At 48.4% G+C, this 14,135-nt stretch overlaps 7 protein-coding genes; 4 read left to right on the forward strand and 3 right to left on the reverse strand.

The window, feature by feature from the left end:
* Window positions 1-67: 67 nt before the first annotated feature.
* Window positions 68-1,469, forward strand: CNAG_01401 (hypothetical protein). The gene is made up of 2 exons (XM_012193555.1): window positions 68-561; window positions 621-1,469. The coding sequence occupies exons 1-2, from the start codon at window positions 352-354 to the stop codon at window positions 1,107-1,109; spliced, it is 699 nt and encodes a 232-aa protein (XP_012048945.1). The 5' UTR covers window positions 68-351; the 3' UTR covers window positions 1,110-1,469.
* Window positions 1,470-1,820: 351 nt separating this feature from the next.
* On the reverse strand, window positions 1,821-3,530 carry CNAG_01400 (3-deoxy-7-phosphoheptulonate synthase). XM_012194130.1 has 5 exons: window positions 3,408-3,530; window positions 3,096-3,352; window positions 2,845-3,006; window positions 2,250-2,794; window positions 1,821-2,188 (listed from the first exon to the last, which is right to left on the reverse strand). Exons 1-5 carry the CDS (start codon window positions 3,465-3,467, stop codon window positions 2,034-2,036), a joined length of 1,179 nt encoding a protein of 392 aa, XP_012049520.1. The 5' UTR covers window positions 3,468-3,530; the 3' UTR covers window positions 1,821-2,033.
* A 213-nt stretch (window positions 3,531-3,743) lies between these two features.
* CNAG_01399 (hypothetical protein) lies at window positions 3,744-5,038 on the forward strand. XM_012194129.1 has 3 exons: window positions 3,744-3,923; window positions 3,973-4,661; window positions 4,722-5,038. The coding sequence occupies exons 1-3, from the start codon at window positions 3,779-3,781 to the stop codon at window positions 4,914-4,916; spliced, it is 1,029 nt and encodes a 342-aa protein (XP_012049519.1). The 5' UTR covers window positions 3,744-3,778; the 3' UTR covers window positions 4,917-5,038.
* A 422-nt stretch (window positions 5,039-5,460) lies between these two features.
* Window positions 5,461-9,266, reverse strand: CNAG_01398 (ATP-dependent RNA helicase DOB1). XM_012194128.1 has 8 exons: window positions 8,916-9,266; window positions 8,606-8,860; window positions 8,347-8,551; window positions 7,502-8,295; window positions 7,175-7,439; window positions 5,948-7,113; window positions 5,717-5,886; window positions 5,461-5,657 (listed from the first exon to the last, which is right to left on the reverse strand). Exons 1-8 carry the CDS (start codon window positions 9,252-9,254, stop codon window positions 5,645-5,647), a joined length of 3,207 nt encoding a protein of 1,068 aa, XP_012049518.1. The 5' UTR covers window positions 9,255-9,266; the 3' UTR covers window positions 5,461-5,644.
* Window positions 9,267-9,401: 135 nt separating this feature from the next.
* Window positions 9,402-10,774, forward strand: CNAG_01397 (mitochondrial import inner membrane translocase subunit). XM_012194127.1 has 4 exons: window positions 9,402-9,843; window positions 9,905-10,051; window positions 10,106-10,216; window positions 10,276-10,774. Exons 1-4 carry the CDS (start codon window positions 9,459-9,461, stop codon window positions 10,356-10,358), a joined length of 726 nt encoding a protein of 241 aa, XP_012049517.1. The 5' UTR covers window positions 9,402-9,458; the 3' UTR covers window positions 10,359-10,774.
* An 80-nt stretch (window positions 10,775-10,854) lies between these two features.
* CNAG_01396 (protein SUS1) lies at window positions 10,855-12,080 on the forward strand. XM_012194126.1 has 4 exons: window positions 10,855-11,090; window positions 11,307-11,377; window positions 11,617-11,685; window positions 11,822-12,080. Exons 1-4 carry the CDS (start codon window positions 11,008-11,010, stop codon window positions 11,899-11,901), a joined length of 303 nt encoding a protein of 100 aa, XP_012049516.1. The 5' UTR covers window positions 10,855-11,007; the 3' UTR covers window positions 11,902-12,080.
* CNAG_01395 (ribose-5-phosphate isomerase) lies at window positions 12,028-14,123 on the reverse strand. XM_012194125.1 has 7 exons: window positions 13,807-14,123; window positions 13,611-13,751; window positions 13,356-13,552; window positions 13,129-13,261; window positions 12,783-12,998; window positions 12,613-12,699; window positions 12,028-12,506 (listed from the first exon to the last, which is right to left on the reverse strand). Exons 1-7 carry the CDS (start codon window positions 13,888-13,890, stop codon window positions 12,456-12,458), a joined length of 909 nt encoding a protein of 302 aa, XP_012049515.1. The 5' UTR covers window positions 13,891-14,123; the 3' UTR covers window positions 12,028-12,455.
* Between the last annotated feature and the right edge of the window lie 12 nt (window positions 14,124-14,135).

Raw genomic sequence — 14,135 nt, forward strand, 5'->3', positions numbered from 1 at the left:
ACGTCCGACACGAACGCACAATGCACGCGTGTTGCCGGCCTTCGTTTTTCTGTTCTCCCCCAAACAACTTCCAGCGCCCAGAGCGACTGAAACTCCTGAAAGCCTGGCCAGACGCCCTCAAGTGCCAACATGGACGCAAGGAACAGCGCTAGAACGCACACGTGTAGGCGTTCTACAGACTAACGGACAGTAGATAGCTTCAACTTGATAATGCCTTGTCTTAAAAATGGTCCGTGCGTGCGCTAAGACAAAAGCCTACAGTATCCAGCGTTCTCTAGCGCTCTAGCCTTATTCTACGGCAGTCGCTGATTTCGTTAGCTGAGAGCTGGGAAGCGATCTTCTGGCTATATAATGGAACGGCACAATCTGTACCGCACAACTTCGCCCCTCTTCTCGACCACTTTCGTACGACATATCAGGCCAGCCGGAGCCAAATTGGACATATCCCATCAAATGCTCTTTGGCGCCAATATGAACATCTGTCTAAGGGGATGCACAGCGCCATTTGAAGAAGTGCCGGGCAAGTCAGGCCGATCTAAAACAACGGTATTGCTTGAACCAGTATGTACCTTTTTGATGCAGCAAGTAGACTTGATAAGGGTCTAATGAGTTCTGGGTAGGTGCCGTCAATCCATCTTATTCCACCTTCCCCATCTGATCAACAAACGTTTGGCCATTCCAGCTCTTCCGTCGAAAGCTCGCACCATCAGACTTTTGCCTACATGAGGGTTGACACTACCAATTCCCGGCCCAACAGCTCATGGACTCAACGCATCAGTGGATTCTTTGACTCTTCAAAATTATCATTGAACCCTAGGACTGCTCCCAGACCGGAAGCGGCTTCAGTTTATCTGGCACCACATCCAGATTTGCCTGAGGACCCGTTTGCGTCGAGGATCGACATGGTTGCATTATCGACCGGCGTAGGCTCTCTGCGCGATGTTTTCAAGCAAGATGGTCCCTTGGCTGCTGGGACAGGAGAATGCGGTGTTGCGACTGAAAATGATGGGGATAGAGTGACTGTGAAAGAAAAACAGGATCCGGTGCAGCCGCGAAGCCAAACTCCCGCTGGACAGTCCTACAAGGTCGCCGACTCTATAAGCCACTAAATAGGAGCTACTCAAGGCCCCCTGAGGACAGCAAAGGATCGTCATTCAGCAGAGACGCCTTTGTTCCCTCTTGATCGATCTGGAGAATGACTTGTCACCCAAAAAACACTGCGTCTAATATAATTTCTAGAAGCATTGTCTTTTTCAGTCAGTAAATCAGCCTTGCTCTTTCCCTTATCCCCATTAACTCAAAGACAAAAATAATCGAATCGCAATTACCCAGTATACATATTTACAAGCTCTCCCATTGTAGCAATAGTCTCTCATTATTACCGGTTCCGCTGTACCAATCTTTGTATCGATCACATGATTATCCACGACTTGACATATTTATGTTGCATGTATGTCGTATATCCAGTATCTCAACATTTTCAATGGACTGGCCCGCATTTTTTTGCAGCTTTTTTTTTCCACACCCGTACATTTGAGGATTCATAGCTCGGGAAAGGCAGATACCCTGCGTCCGTCATTTGAAACGATTGATCACCCACTCCACTGACCGCGATTCGGCCCATGATGCGGATTTCGAAAAGCATAGATGGGATCTTTGAAGGAGAAGTTGAGACTGTATGGCTATCATGTGCTGCAACATACTGCATGCCCAAACTAGTCTTATAAAATAAACGCGTTGACCGATGAAAAGCCGGCAGATGAGCGTTCTCTCTCCATTCTTGATGAGCGACACACAATTCATAAGGATTCATGATACTGCTGCACATGTCGTTTGGCAAACTCAATGGAGACGGAAACAATATGTATATTGCATAATCTACAAGATTGTCTCCTAATCGCAGTTGCAGATATGTTTGCTTTTGGATGATAAATAACTGTCATTCGTTCATGACCATTTCGTACCCTACGCTGGCCGACATCCCCAAAAGCCAGAGATACTACCGCTGTCACTGACACTCTGCAACCGCCAAATTACTCGTCAGCCTTCAGCCTCTTGACAGCAGGAGCGTCGCCATTGAGATGACCGTTGGCATTAGCTTCCCGGGATTCGAGAAGGGCTCTTCGGGCAAGAGAGGCCTGGTTGAGGTTGTCAAGCATGTCAACGGTCATTTCCCAATCGACACAGGCTACAGTCACTACGTATCAGTATAAAGCCCTAAAGGAATGGGTAACAGGCAAAAAACGTACCATCGGTGATTGACACTCCGTACTCAAGGTTGTCTCTCCCCTTGTCACTGCTTTGCTTGCCGCCCTTCAAGTTACTCTCAAACATGATACCGGTGATACCGACTTCGCCCGCAGCGATCTGAGCAGCAACGTCGGCGGCAACCTTGGGCTGGTTGAGGTGGTTCTTGGAGGAGTTGCCGTGAGAGCAGTCGACCATGATGGAAGCAAAGGCGTCAGGGTTCTTGGAACGCATGGTGGAAAGGGCTTTCTGCACGTGCTCAGCAGCATAGTTAGGGCCACCAGTGCCACCTCTCAAGATGACATGGCAGTCCCTGTTGCCGGAAGTCCTGACGATACTGGCCATGCCCTGAGAGTTGATACCCATGAAACAGTGAGGGTGGGAGGCGGATTGCATGGCGTCGATGGCAACACCGACTGAACCATCTGTACCGTTCTTGAAACCGATGGGGAAAGAAGCACCGGAAGCGAGCTCTCGGTGGAGTTGAGACTCGGTGGTCCGGGCACCGATAGCACCCCAACTAATGAGGTCGGCAATAAATTGAGGGCTGACGGATAGTGTTAGATCCGAATAGAAAACAAAAGGTTGCACACATACCTAATAGTGTCAAGGAGCTCACAACCGACGGGCATACCCATAGCATTGATGTCACACAAGAGCTCCCTTGCCATTCTCAGACCCTTGTTGATCTTGAAGGAACCGTCGATATCGGGGTCATTGATGAGACCCTTCCACCCGACAGTCGTTCTGGGCTTTTCACTGTTGAAAGGCACATATTAGCTCCCGCTAAAACATTTGCCGGAATACAAAGATGGTTCTTGCAGATCGTCAAAAAACCGTCAACTCACAAGTAGACCCTCATAACGACCTCCAAACCAGGCCACCTTCCCTCTTGCACGCCCTTTCTCAGTCTAGAGGCGTACTCCTTGGCCTGGTCGACATCGTGGATACTGCAAGGGCCGACAACGACGACCAATCGAGAAAGGGGATCAGTACCGCGCACTATGGAAGAGGTGGTTCGTCGAGAAGCGGAGATGGTCTTGGAAGCAACGGGAGGGACGGGAAGGTCATGTCGAAGGAGGGCGGGAGGGATGAGAGGGTCATACTGGTGGTAAAAAGATGGGTCAGCAGGTGGGAGGATTGAGGAATGGGTGACTTACGCCGGTGACCTTGTTATCGTCGAGGGGTCTGTTTCTGTCTGGAGAAGGAGTAGCGGACATTGTTGGGGAAAAGATGTGGAGTGATAGATGTTGTGATGTGCGTGGAAAGTTGGCAAGTCGAAGAAAACCGAGTAGATATTTTTTAATTATCATTTGTTTTTCTGCTATGCGGGGATGCCGCCGGCAGCAGCTGCAGCAGCAGCAGCGAGTCAGCGCCCGCCAAGTGGTCATAATCACACGTCATTCCTCGCCACGTGGAGATCGGGACACCCACAGGTCCACCGGCTGCAGCTACTGTCCCACATCCGAATACTTCGTTATTACTAGGTGACTATACCTCCATTCCTTGACTCTTTATCTTTCCCGCCGACATGTCAGAACAGCCACAGCAGTCAGAAGCAGCACGTAGAGCAGCAGCACGCAAGGCAAAAATCCTCGCAAGGGGAAATGCAGGCCTCAACAAGCTTGCACAGTCAGCCAGAGGCGAAGAAGCGCAGAAGCTCTATCCCGATAACAGTCAGTTCCCCACATTCGCCATCTTTCGCTTACTGACTCCCACTCGAAGCCAATCCTTCCTCAAATGCCTCCACTCCCAGTACGGAGCAACAACCCAAGCAACCTCAGTGGGCTCCCCCGCCTTCCTCGTCCACCCCGCCCTCTTCACAACCCCAGATGTCTCCTGACCAAGCCGCCATGGCTCGTCAACTTGAAGCCATGATGTCCATGTTCGGCGCGCCCGGTGCTCAGACATCGGCTGGAGGAGCTGAAATGCCTGATATGTCTAAGCTCCTTGCGCAGATGATGGGCGACCCTTCACTTGCTTCGGGTCCTAACGCACAAGGCCAGGGGATGATCGGCGATGTCGATGATCCTGCAGGGCTGGGCGGTATGGGTCCTGGAGGTATACCTTCCAACCTGTCTGATTTATTTGGTGGAGCTGGTGCCGGTGGCCCGTCGTTTCCGGGCTTTGGCGATGCTGGAGTAGGCCAGAAGCAAGGCAAGGGGAAAATCGAAAAGTACTTTCCCGTCGCCCATTTCATTTCTGTCATACTGCTAGCCATCTTTGCAGTCACATGGTGGGAGCCGGCTTTGAGAATGACAGCAGCATTTAGGACGGAAAATGTCTGGGCGGACAGATGGGCAGGGTTTGCTGGAAGGGTGAAGGGTTTGGGTGAGGTGGAGGTGCTGCCAATCTTTTGGGCATTTGTGACTGTGGAGCTTATCCTCCAAACATCTCGCTTGATGATTTTCAAAGTATGTTTCTTTTTCTTTGGAAACATACATATGGATGCTATCTGATACATTCTCATCTAGTCTCCTCCTGCGCCCCATTCCCTTCTCCAGAACTTTCTCCCGGTCCTTCCTCCCTCTATCTCTCGCCCACTCCTCACTGGCTCGCGATATCTTAACCTTTTCTCGCAGACGTACAAGGACGGCTGTTTACTTGTATTTGTGATTGGCACGACTGTTGTGGTGGCAGATTGGTTGAGAGGCTCCCTCGTTGTTTAGGTAAAGTAGAGTGCACTTTCGGGCACGAAGACTGTAAGCTCATTAAGGGTCAAATGGATCATGCATGGGGTATAAACATCCTTACCAATTTATGCACAGGCTCCAACTAATCTCTATGCTCAGGCTACAACTAATCTCGTCATTGTAGATCAACCATCCCCGCCTATGATACTCCAAGACTTCCTTCCTTATATTTAGTTTTATTATGTGACTGCCTATTGACAGGTATAAATTGCGCCAGCCTCTAATGGGATGGACGAAAGATTCCGCTTACACGAGTCTCCAGCCTTTTCGACATCCCAATCACTCCTACGGAATTTTCCGCCAACGGAGCTACGTCTTCCGGTTGACCTGGATACATTTCACGGTATGCGTGATAGAAGGACCACTTACTTCCTATATTGTACTCCTGCGAAACTGCACAATCATCAAGGGAGGCCCCTAACGGCGTGAGGCTCACGATAAAATGCAGATAGGGGCAAGACGTTCTGGCCCTTGGCACTCTCCCATTATAAACCTCCTATGGGAAAAATATGGCATGGCGGAAAAAATCAGTGGTGCTTTTAGTAGTAGAGACTTGAAATATGTATGCTTAGGGGCTTATCCAGCTACGTTAAGTCATTTATCAAACTCTGCCACGAGAATCCCCTACTTAAAGCCCACCGCATGCATTGCTTTCCAATTCAAAATATGCATGACAAAACCAATCTAGAACCAAAGAAATTATTTTACAAGTACAATCTATGCCATCCCATTAGCATGATTCAGTCACGTCCAAAAACCGGAATGTATAGACTCACGAAGGATTGAAAACGACAGTGTTGGGCCTTTCAAGGAGCTCCATACTCTTTGCAAACTTTTCTTCCAGTTCCGTGTTACCGATCGCATGTGCAGCTTGCCCCATTTGCCGGATTAGTTCTTGTAATCGTCTAAAGCACCGTATAATGGAACCTTCAAAGACGTCGGTCATCTTTTTAAGAATAGTCAGTGGGAAGATGTCTACAATGGCAGTGAAAGAGATGGAAACTCACTTCACAGATTTGAGAGAACTTGGCACCTTTGCACCACTGCAAGACTACATCCATCATTTCCACCTTGAAGCTCTGCACATACTCATCTTCAACAATCGCGATACCCGATTCGTTTGACACCTTGGCTATTCTCTTGGCTGTCTCCTGGAGAGTACGAAGCGGGGCAGCGAGCTCTTCCTTTAACCTCACCTTTGCTTCTGACTTTTCTTGGAAGACGAAACAGCTCAGCAATGCTGCACACTGTTCGGGTGCTAGTGTACCAAATGTGCCTCCAAACATCATCTCGGTCAACATCAACTCATCTCCGGTTGAAATCTCGCACGCCACACGCCCCTTCATTTCCACCACGTCATCGGCAGTTGTGAAACCCAACCTCCTCAATACTCGTTTACGAGACTTGAGCTCTTCTAACTGAAGGATATCATGCACAGAATTAATGCGACGTTTCAAGGATTTGACAGACTGAATGCTCTTCTGCTTTCGGTCATACAGGTCATAGAGACGTGGAAGCTCAGGAGACTTTGTGATTTCGAGAGCCTGAAGTCGGTTTTCCAATAGTGCAATCTTCTTGACTAAATCAACAAACGATTTATCCGAAATGCCCATACTCTTGATCGGGTCGAGCAAAGGTGGTCCGTCAGGCATACGCTTCTTGATCTCAATGACTGCCCTAAAGGCAGTGTTCTTCTCTTGCTGACCGCGCAAGTCTTTTGGAAGGTTGACTCGGTATTGGCTGATAGACTGAACAGTGGAGAGGGAACAAGCAATGATGGCGACCTCACCCTTATCAGCACCTGAAGGAGGGGAAATCTCAGACGCCGATCGGTCTCGAGGGATGGACGCTCCTGTTTCGACTCGAGTAAGCACATCGACAATGTATTGCTTCTGAGGTGGATCCTGATCCGTCCAAATTGGAGGTCGACCTCTTTGATTCACGACCTTGTTAAACGCGACGACAACGCCCCATCCGAAATCCTTGTCACCATCGCGGATTTCAACGAGCCTACCGGCCTGAAGGAAGCGAAGACAGTACGCGGGGTGTGTGATGACAGCCTGGAAATCTTGCCCACGTTCTTTGAGTTGTTGTCGGAGATCGTAATACTCTTCGATTTCATCTTCGCGCTCAATCACGATGGCGTCCTTCTCGGTCTCAGCCTCTTTCAACTCTATATTTTCGACATTCTGACATCAGCAGCTCGAACCAACCGATCTTTTCCAGGAACCCACGTTTCTCCAAAACTGGTACACTCATAGAATTCTGGAATTGGAAGAAACATCTTTCCAGCATGTATTCAGGGCTGACACCTTCAACTCTCATCAAATTGATGATCATATTGTATCCAAGATGGAAAGCTGAATCCAGACGGTCCGCTTGGCCCTTAACCATGCCCTTCGCTGCTTCGGGTTCGATCTTTTCATCACACATCATGATGACGATACCCCGCGCATCGAGACCACGACGCCCAGCTCGCCCAGACATCTGGATATATTCCTATTTTCAGTCCAATAGTCAGTTGGACCTAGCTCAAAATATTTAACAAGAGAATCACTTACACCACCAGAGAGGTTTCTGAAATCTTTACCGTCGAATTTGCGCACACTCGTGAATACGACTGTTTTGGCGGGCATGTTTAGACCGATCGAAAAGGTTTCAGTTGCGAACAAAGCCTTTATCAGACCTTCCTGGAACAAAATCTCTATCACTTCCTTGAGAATAGGCAGCAATCCGCCGTGGTGAATTCCAATGCCCCTCTTGAGTAAAGGCAATATGCCCTCGATTTGCGAAAGTTTTTTGTCGTCCTCTGACAAGGAACCGATAGCGCTTTCAAACACCTGTGCGACGGTAGCCGCTTCGTCGGGTGTGTTGAAATCGAATTTTTGCATTTGCATAGCAAGATCTTCACATTCACGTTTCGAAAACGCGAAAATGATAACGGGGTTGAGGTTGCGTCGCATGATAAGTTGAACAATTTTATAGATGTCGGATGTTTCGCCCTTTAATGCGCCGCCTTTCTTGGTCTTGCCCTTCTTGCCCTTTCCGCCACTAGGATTGGCCGGGTCTTCTCCTTGACCCTGCGCTAAGGCTGCCATTGCTTTCTGGAAATTGTCGTCCCTGAAATTGCTCTTTTCATCCACCACTAGATATATGCCTTCTGAGCCGGCTGGGAAAAGGTAGTGCTGGAGCGGAGTCGGTCGGAAATCGGTGTAAACGACATGACAAGGCTGTTCATGCGTTCTACAGATCCATTCGGCGAACTCCATAGAGTTGGGAATGGTAGCTGAGAGGAAGACGTAGCGAACAGAATGCGGAAGGAGAATAATGGTCTCTTCCCAGACGACACCACGTTCTGCGGAGGATTTAGCCAGTTGCTGCATTGTCTCTTGTAGCCATAACTAACCTTTGTCTCGCATGTAATGGACCTCGTCGAAAACGACCCAAGCAACCTCTCGCATGACTTCCGAACCGCGATACAGCATAGAGCGTAAAATTTCAGTGGTCATAACCAGGCATGATGCCTCTGGGTTGATAGTCACATCACCTGTCATCAGTCCAACGTCACCGAATGTTTCTGTGAATTCTCTGAATTTTTGGTTCGACAACGCCTGTGTAATATTGATGGTAAATGCCTCTGTTGAATGCGGCTGAGCTGTACTTACTTTGATAGGACTTGTATAGACAACTCGCCTCCCTTCCTTCAAACATGTCGCAATAGCAAACTCAGCCACCACCGTCTTACCAGCTGAAGTGTGAGCGGATACAAGGACAGACTCGTTCCTTTCAATACACGAAGTAGATACAAACTGGAAAGGGTCCAGCTCAAATTTGTAGGTACGGGCTGGAGGATCTTTGCGCTTGTGCTGATTGATAGGAATGTAGGGGTAATCAGGAGGAATAGCAACCTGATGTCGGACCTGTAGATATCGGTCAGAACGCCCGTTACAACCCCACTTTCTGGATCTGGCTGACCTGGTGTACAAGCTTCAACTTGGCCTCCTGTCCTGGTGCAGTGACATCGGCAAAGTCCTTTGCAGCCTCCACCTCTCTTTCAGCTTGAACCTCATACTCGTCTTCAACTTTGGGCATTGCTCCGTCTTCTAAGGCTTCCATGGGATCTCTAGGCTGCCCATCTGTCCCTTTCTCCAACACGTCCATAGAGTCGTCTGCGCCATCCTCGTGATCGAGACGAGCAGATTTGCTGGGCCGCGGGGACGGAGTACCGCTCTTGTCTTTTGAGGATCTCTTTTTCTGCTTTACAGTGAGACTACTGGCGGAGAGCGGCGGTTCGCTTGGGGCGGCGGCGGACATGGCGTGTTGTGGCGTACAAGTAAAGTGACCATCGATGCAATTTTGGGAAGAGATGGAGGACGACTGGGTGGAGAGGTCACGTGACACGGAGCTGGAGAAATTGGGCAAAAAACGGCGGGATGAATTGCTACTTCTTTCCATTCAATTCGTGTCCTCCACTACTGTACATTTTAACTCTGTACTTTATCCAACTCTATAACCACAATGGCTATCTTCGGTCTCTTCGGAAGCTCCGATACTGCCCCTCAAGAACCCTCAGCCTCTGCTGAATTGTTCAGTTCCACAACTTTCAGATCAAACGTCGTCCCCTCCCAGCCAGAAGCCCAGGGGTCCTCCTTCATCCCCGATCCTCCTTCTCAGTCCGCTCCCGCAGCCGCTCCTCCCACACCCGCCCCAACAGCCCTTGATGCCTTTGGATCAGCGTTCGATCCCGCTAAACTCCACCCATTGGCTGGATTGAGTGAAAACCTGGATTTTTTACAGCTCGATGAAGAAAAGTTGAACGACCTTGAAGGAGCGGCCAGTGTTTTGCCGAGTAGGGGCTGGACGGATGATCTCTGTGTTGGCACTGGAACAACTTATCTTTCTGGTTCGTTGGGTGTATGCTATACATCGACGTGGCGAAAAGCTGACTTGGTCGCTGTTAATAGGCTTGGCTATCGGTGGCACTTGGGGTTTTAAGGAAGGAATGTCAAGACCGCTGGGAAACAACCCCTCCTTCAAGCTTCGGCTGAACAGTATTCTTAACGGTTGTACGAGAAGGGGAAGTTTTATGGGCAATTCGCTTGGTGTTTTGGGTGAGTTAATCTTGCATTTTCCTCTTTTGAGATTGCCGCTAATGTCCAACAAAGCTATCTTCTACAATATTTCCAACTCTTCTTTTGACGCCATCAGGGGGAAGCATGATGCGCTTAATGCCATGGCTGCGGCGGGTTTGAGTGGAGCGATTTACAAGTCAACTGGTACGTCCCTGCCTGTCCCCGTTTATGCATTCCTCAGTGCTCAACTTATCTTCCTTTAGCCGGCTTACGACCCGCTCTTGTTGGCGCCGGTCTTGGAACAGCCGCTGCAGCTGGCTGGTCTGCTTTCAAGAACTTTGTGTAATCCATTTTAAGGGGCACACAGTTCTTCATCATCAATAAAAAATAATCCACAAACCTTGATAGATACCCTTGTACTCATCCTTTGCATACGGATGACGGTTTATGGTTCTTACGGGCATTATGCACACCCCTCTTTCTGCTCTTCTTCCATGTTTGATCTCATGTATCTGGAAGCGGCATGGGCGTGTGAGAAAGTGATCATGATGAAGATGTGCAATCGTGTCGGACGTTGATGGTCCTTGAGCGCATAGCTAGACGATGATTGGCACATATAACGAGTTTGAATTCTTTGCCGACCGCCTCATGACGTGGTGGCAAAATTACTGTTCTCAGCAGACATATCATATCATAGCGGCATGGCAACGGACCTGACAAATTCTGAAAAAAATATTGAAAAAAAAAATCGGACGAGCTAAAAGTGATGACATCATTAGGACTACCAGAAATGGACTTCGTTTGGATATCCGTTTGTGGATACTGTTGGCACCCAATCACTTGGTGTACTGCGTGGTACATATGATACATACACTCTTTATCATTTTATCTCGAAAGTCTTTCCATCTTCCATAGATTCTACCGCCGCCTTTCTCTCTCACTCTACGATCATTTACTTCCAAATCTTGAAAGTAAACAGACATTGCAGTCAAAACATGTCTCACGTTGATGTTACGGTCGATGAGGCTACGATCAACGCCATCCGTCAAAGAATGCTGGAAACAGGCGATTGGGAGCGGTGAGTTATATATATCCTGAATATCGCAATTTTTTTCTTGTGACATTCCCTGCATCACACTCTTTCGAACAAGCCGCGCATTTCGTACATGCAAAAGCCCAGGTTACAATTAGAAAAAAAGAGAGTTCAAAATTAGGCAGGGATAGGCGCCTCTTATGCGATAACGTTTATTGTGAACGCAAGGCTGACAAGGTCGCTGACCATCTTTTGCACTAGAATACAAAAGCTACTGAGAGCACATTTAGAAGAGAGCGGATGGGTCGATGATCTTAAGGACCTTGCAGAAGGTGAGAATGAGGGGTGGAAAAGGCAAAGATTGGAAGCTGATCTGCCTTCCCATGGAATCATTTCCCTCCTTTTCAACATCACTTTTTGTCTCAAAATCTCCATCAATTGCATCATACCATGATTATGTCTCATTGCGACGTATTCTGCCCCAATATTGCATACAAAACGGAAACGCAACTGCCAATATACCATGTCCCTGCTGGAACCCCCCGCATGGCCTGCGGTGTGTAATAAGCAGAAAAAGCTCGGGCTCAGGATGTACCAAACCTCGAGAGCCTCGTCAAACAAATCAGTGAGAGCGCAGCTGGTGAGTTTATTCCTTCCTCCTCTCCCCTTTCCGTTTTCTTCCTATTCTACATCACCATTGCACCTTCCATTTTAGATTCAGGGTTTATCAGACCTTTTTCGTGCATCATTGACTAACGGCTTGTCATTCGACACAGGTATGGTAAGCGATAACGTCAAGCGTGACGTGATGCTCGAAATTGAAAGTGTGCTCGACCGTGAGGTTGATCAGGCATGAGGCATCGCATTGCGACGTAGACTGCGATGAAAGTGGGAGATGCTAAAAGCGTCAGACGGGAGAGCAGAAGGCAGGAGTGTCTCAACTGTTATGTCAGGGAAGATCGGCTTCGTAGATGATCACATTGATAGAGCATCCTTGTTTGTTGTATGCATAGTCTTTATATAGTTTTGCCCGAACAGGCGGAGTATCCAGTTTAAAGAGACGAGCATAAGTTTTTGTCTCTTCGCACAACGCTTCTCCGATGCGTGGGACATTGCAAACAAGGCAGAAGAAGCCCGGCTCATACTGTTACCACGATGCATCAGCAATGTCATTGTGTCTTGCATCCAACAAATGACACCATGATCAATCCAATGGACGGGCGAGCAATGAGTCAAGAGATACACGATGATAGCCTTGCAATTAATCCCTGGTCAACAGTTCTAAAACAAGACTAGCCGATGTACATTTTATTATTGTTTATGAGTCGAGTGCCGTTGCTCTTCTCTATTGATCGTTGAACACATATAATAACCATATGAAATAACATGATAGACTTTTTGGGGGACTTTTTACAGCTGAGAAACGGTACCGTCATCAGAACGGATTGTAACGGAGCCATCCTAAATTCACCGCAGGGTCTGACATTAGCCTTTTTTCGTCTTTTTTAGAACGGCGAGAGCAACCTATGGTAGGCTACTTGTTTGATCGATGGGAAAAATGACGCACCTCGTTACCAAAGTACGCAGCCTTGGCCATGCCACAGAAAAGTCCGACTTCGACGACACCGGTCAACATTTTAATTTCATGCAACAGCTAAAGTAAGAAAGAACAAGGCATAAGAGAAAAAAAAATTCTCGTCAATTGATGTCCAGCAAACGAGAAAGAGGAGCACATACCTCTTCAGGCTTTCGCATCAACTCCTCAGCAAAGGGAGCATCAATGATAAAATTTCCATTATCGGTGACCACAGGTCCAGCCTTCATCTTACCCATACGCAAGCTGAGACCTGCCTGACCGCTGGGAAGAACATGTGGGGATCCCATGTGCGCGAGGTTGGTGAGGACTTTGGCGTAAGCAAAGGGAACGACTTCGATAGGAATTCCTTTAGTCCACTTTTACGGGAGGGGCAGTTGATTGAATAGAGGGGGGCGTTCATCGGAAACGAATGGGTAAACATCGGAGGAGAAAAGCGACATGGCGTTAGTTTGATTTGTCCTAGAGGGACAAGAGAAATGTACGAACAGTTGTACCGAGGACTTCAGAGTTCTTGCGGAAATCGGCCACGATGACCCACGTATCAGCGGCTTCTGCGAGGACCTTTTCACGAAGTTGACAAGCGCCACCGCCCTTTATGGAGTTGAGCGCGTTGTCAACCCTGTACACAAGTCAGCACATCAATGTTGACATGTCCAATTGGTCTTCCATCCTGCACGACCACTTCACTTTAAGACAATTGAAAAGTAGCTCACTCATCGGCACCATCAATGGTCACATCGATTCGGGCATACTGATCGACGTCGCCCAAAGTCAAGCCGGCTTTAACGATAAGTTCCTTAGACTGGAATCCGGTAGGAAGGAAAACCCGGTCTTTATTGGCTTCAAACCCTTGAGCAAGTATCCTGTCCACAACGTAGGGGACAGTGGATCCTGATCCAATACCAATGACCTGTTGTTGTGCGCAGTCAAATAACTGCAGTTGCTGAATAGGCACGGAAATGACTTACCTTGTGCTCAAGTGCGATGTGTCGGTCCACAGCGGCATAGGCTGCCAAACGTTTGGCAGCTTCAACTGCAGGCAAGACAGGGAGAGGGACAGATGTAGGTAGCTGGTTTCCAGCCGTCACAGGCTGAGTAGGCGGGATAAACTAGAGGACACACTTTTAGTACAAAAAGGGACTATTGCTCAGGAAGATGCTTCACGGTGTTGCCAGCGACGACGCCGATAGGGGCATTCGGCAGGTTTGCTGTCTTTTGCTTGAGGAGGTCTACGGCCGGAGAGGGCATTGTGCGTAAGAGACGGGTTGTGAATCTGAGTGGGAAAGATATTTTGAAAAGCGCTTGAGCGGGTAGACGGCAGCAATACACTATTGGTGGATCGGTAAGGCTTTCACAGTGGAAGAGCTCAAAGTAAATAAATGATATGGGGATCCTATCATATTTCAGGTGCCACCACCACCGAATTCACGGAGCTATGGCCCGACTCTCGCCGGATATAGCGGAGGATGCCGCCAACCAACGCGGCTGGTTTG

The sequence above is a fragment of the Cryptococcus neoformans genome, chromosome 5 (assembly GCF_000149245.1).
Source record: "Cryptococcus neoformans var. grubii H99 chromosome 5, complete sequence".
In the NCBI taxonomy this organism is placed as follows: domain Eukaryota; kingdom Fungi; phylum Basidiomycota; class Tremellomycetes; order Tremellales; family Cryptococcaceae; genus Cryptococcus; species Cryptococcus neoformans.

Bases quoted from the DNA above. Each gene is read 5' to 3' on its own strand.
- CNAG_01400 (XM_012194130.1), bottom strand. From the start codon at position 3,467: ATGTCCGCTACTCCTTCTCCAGACAGAAACAGACCCCTCGACGATAAC. The intron at 3,007-3,095 runs GTGAGTTGACGG...GCCTTTCAACAG, and splicing joins GTCGTTATGAGGGTCTACTT to TGAAAAGCCCAGAACGACTG. The intron at 2,189-2,249 runs GTACGTTTTTTG...TAGTGACTGTAG, and splicing joins CGGAGTGTCAATCACCGATG to CCTGTGTCGATTGGGAAATG.
- CNAG_01396 (XM_012194126.1), top strand. From the start codon at position 11,008: ATGTCTCACGTTGATGTTACGGTCGATGAGGCTACGATCAACGCCATC. The intron at 11,378-11,616 runs GTGAGAATGAGG...TGTAATAAGCAG, and splicing joins TCTTAAGGACCTTGCAGAAG to AAAAAGCTCGGGCTCAGGAT. The intron at 11,686-11,821 runs GTGAGTTTATTC...CATTCGACACAG, and splicing joins AATCAGTGAGAGCGCAGCTG to GTATGGTAAGCGATAACGTC.
- CNAG_01397 (XM_012194127.1), top strand. From the start codon at position 9,459: ATGGCTATCTTCGGTCTCTTCGGAAGCTCCGATACTGCCCCTCAAGAA. The intron at 10,052-10,105 runs GTGAGTTAATCT...TGTCCAACAAAG, and splicing joins CAATTCGCTTGGTGTTTTGG to CTATCTTCTACAATATTTCC. The intron at 10,217-10,275 runs GTACGTCCCTGC...ATCTTCCTTTAG, and splicing joins AGCGATTTACAAGTCAACTG to CCGGCTTACGACCCGCTCTT.
- CNAG_01399 (XM_012194129.1), top strand. From the start codon at position 3,779: ATGTCAGAACAGCCACAGCAGTCAGAAGCAGCACGTAGAGCAGCAGCA. The intron at 3,924-3,972 runs GTCAGTTCCCCA...TCCCACTCGAAG, and splicing joins GAAGCTCTATCCCGATAACA to CCAATCCTTCCTCAAATGCC. The intron at 4,662-4,721 runs GTATGTTTCTTT...ATTCTCATCTAG, and splicing joins CTCGCTTGATGATTTTCAAA to TCTCCTCCTGCGCCCCATTC.
- CNAG_01398 (XM_012194128.1), bottom strand. From the start codon at position 9,254: ATGTCCGCCGCCGCCCCAAGCGAACCGCCGCTCTCCGCCAGTAGTCTC. The intron at 8,296-8,346 runs GTTAGTTATGGC...AATCCTCCGCAG, and splicing joins CCATTACATGCGAGACAAAG to AACGTGGTGTCGTCTGGGAA. The intron at 7,114-7,174 runs GTGGGTTCCTGG...TCGAAAATATAG, and splicing joins TGTACCAGTTTTGGAGAAAC to AGTTGAAAGAGGCTGAGACC.
- CNAG_01401 (XM_012193555.1), top strand. From the start codon at position 352: ATGGAACGGCACAATCTGTACCGCACAACTTCGCCCCTCTTCTCGACC. The intron at 562-620 runs GTATGTACCTTT...AGTTCTGGGTAG, and splicing joins CAACGGTATTGCTTGAACCA to GTGCCGTCAATCCATCTTAT.
- CNAG_01395 (XM_012194125.1), bottom strand. From the start codon at position 13,890: ATGCCCTCTCCGGCCGTAGACCTCCTCAAGCAAAAGACAGCAAACCTG. The intron at 13,752-13,806 runs GTGAAGCATCTT...TGTGTCCTCTAG, and splicing joins GCGTCGTCGCTGGCAACACC to TTTATCCCGCCTACTCAGCC. The intron at 12,700-12,782 runs GTATGTGCTCCT...TTCTTACTTTAG, and splicing joins TGATGCGAAAGCCTGAAGAG to CTGTTGCATGAAATTAAAAT.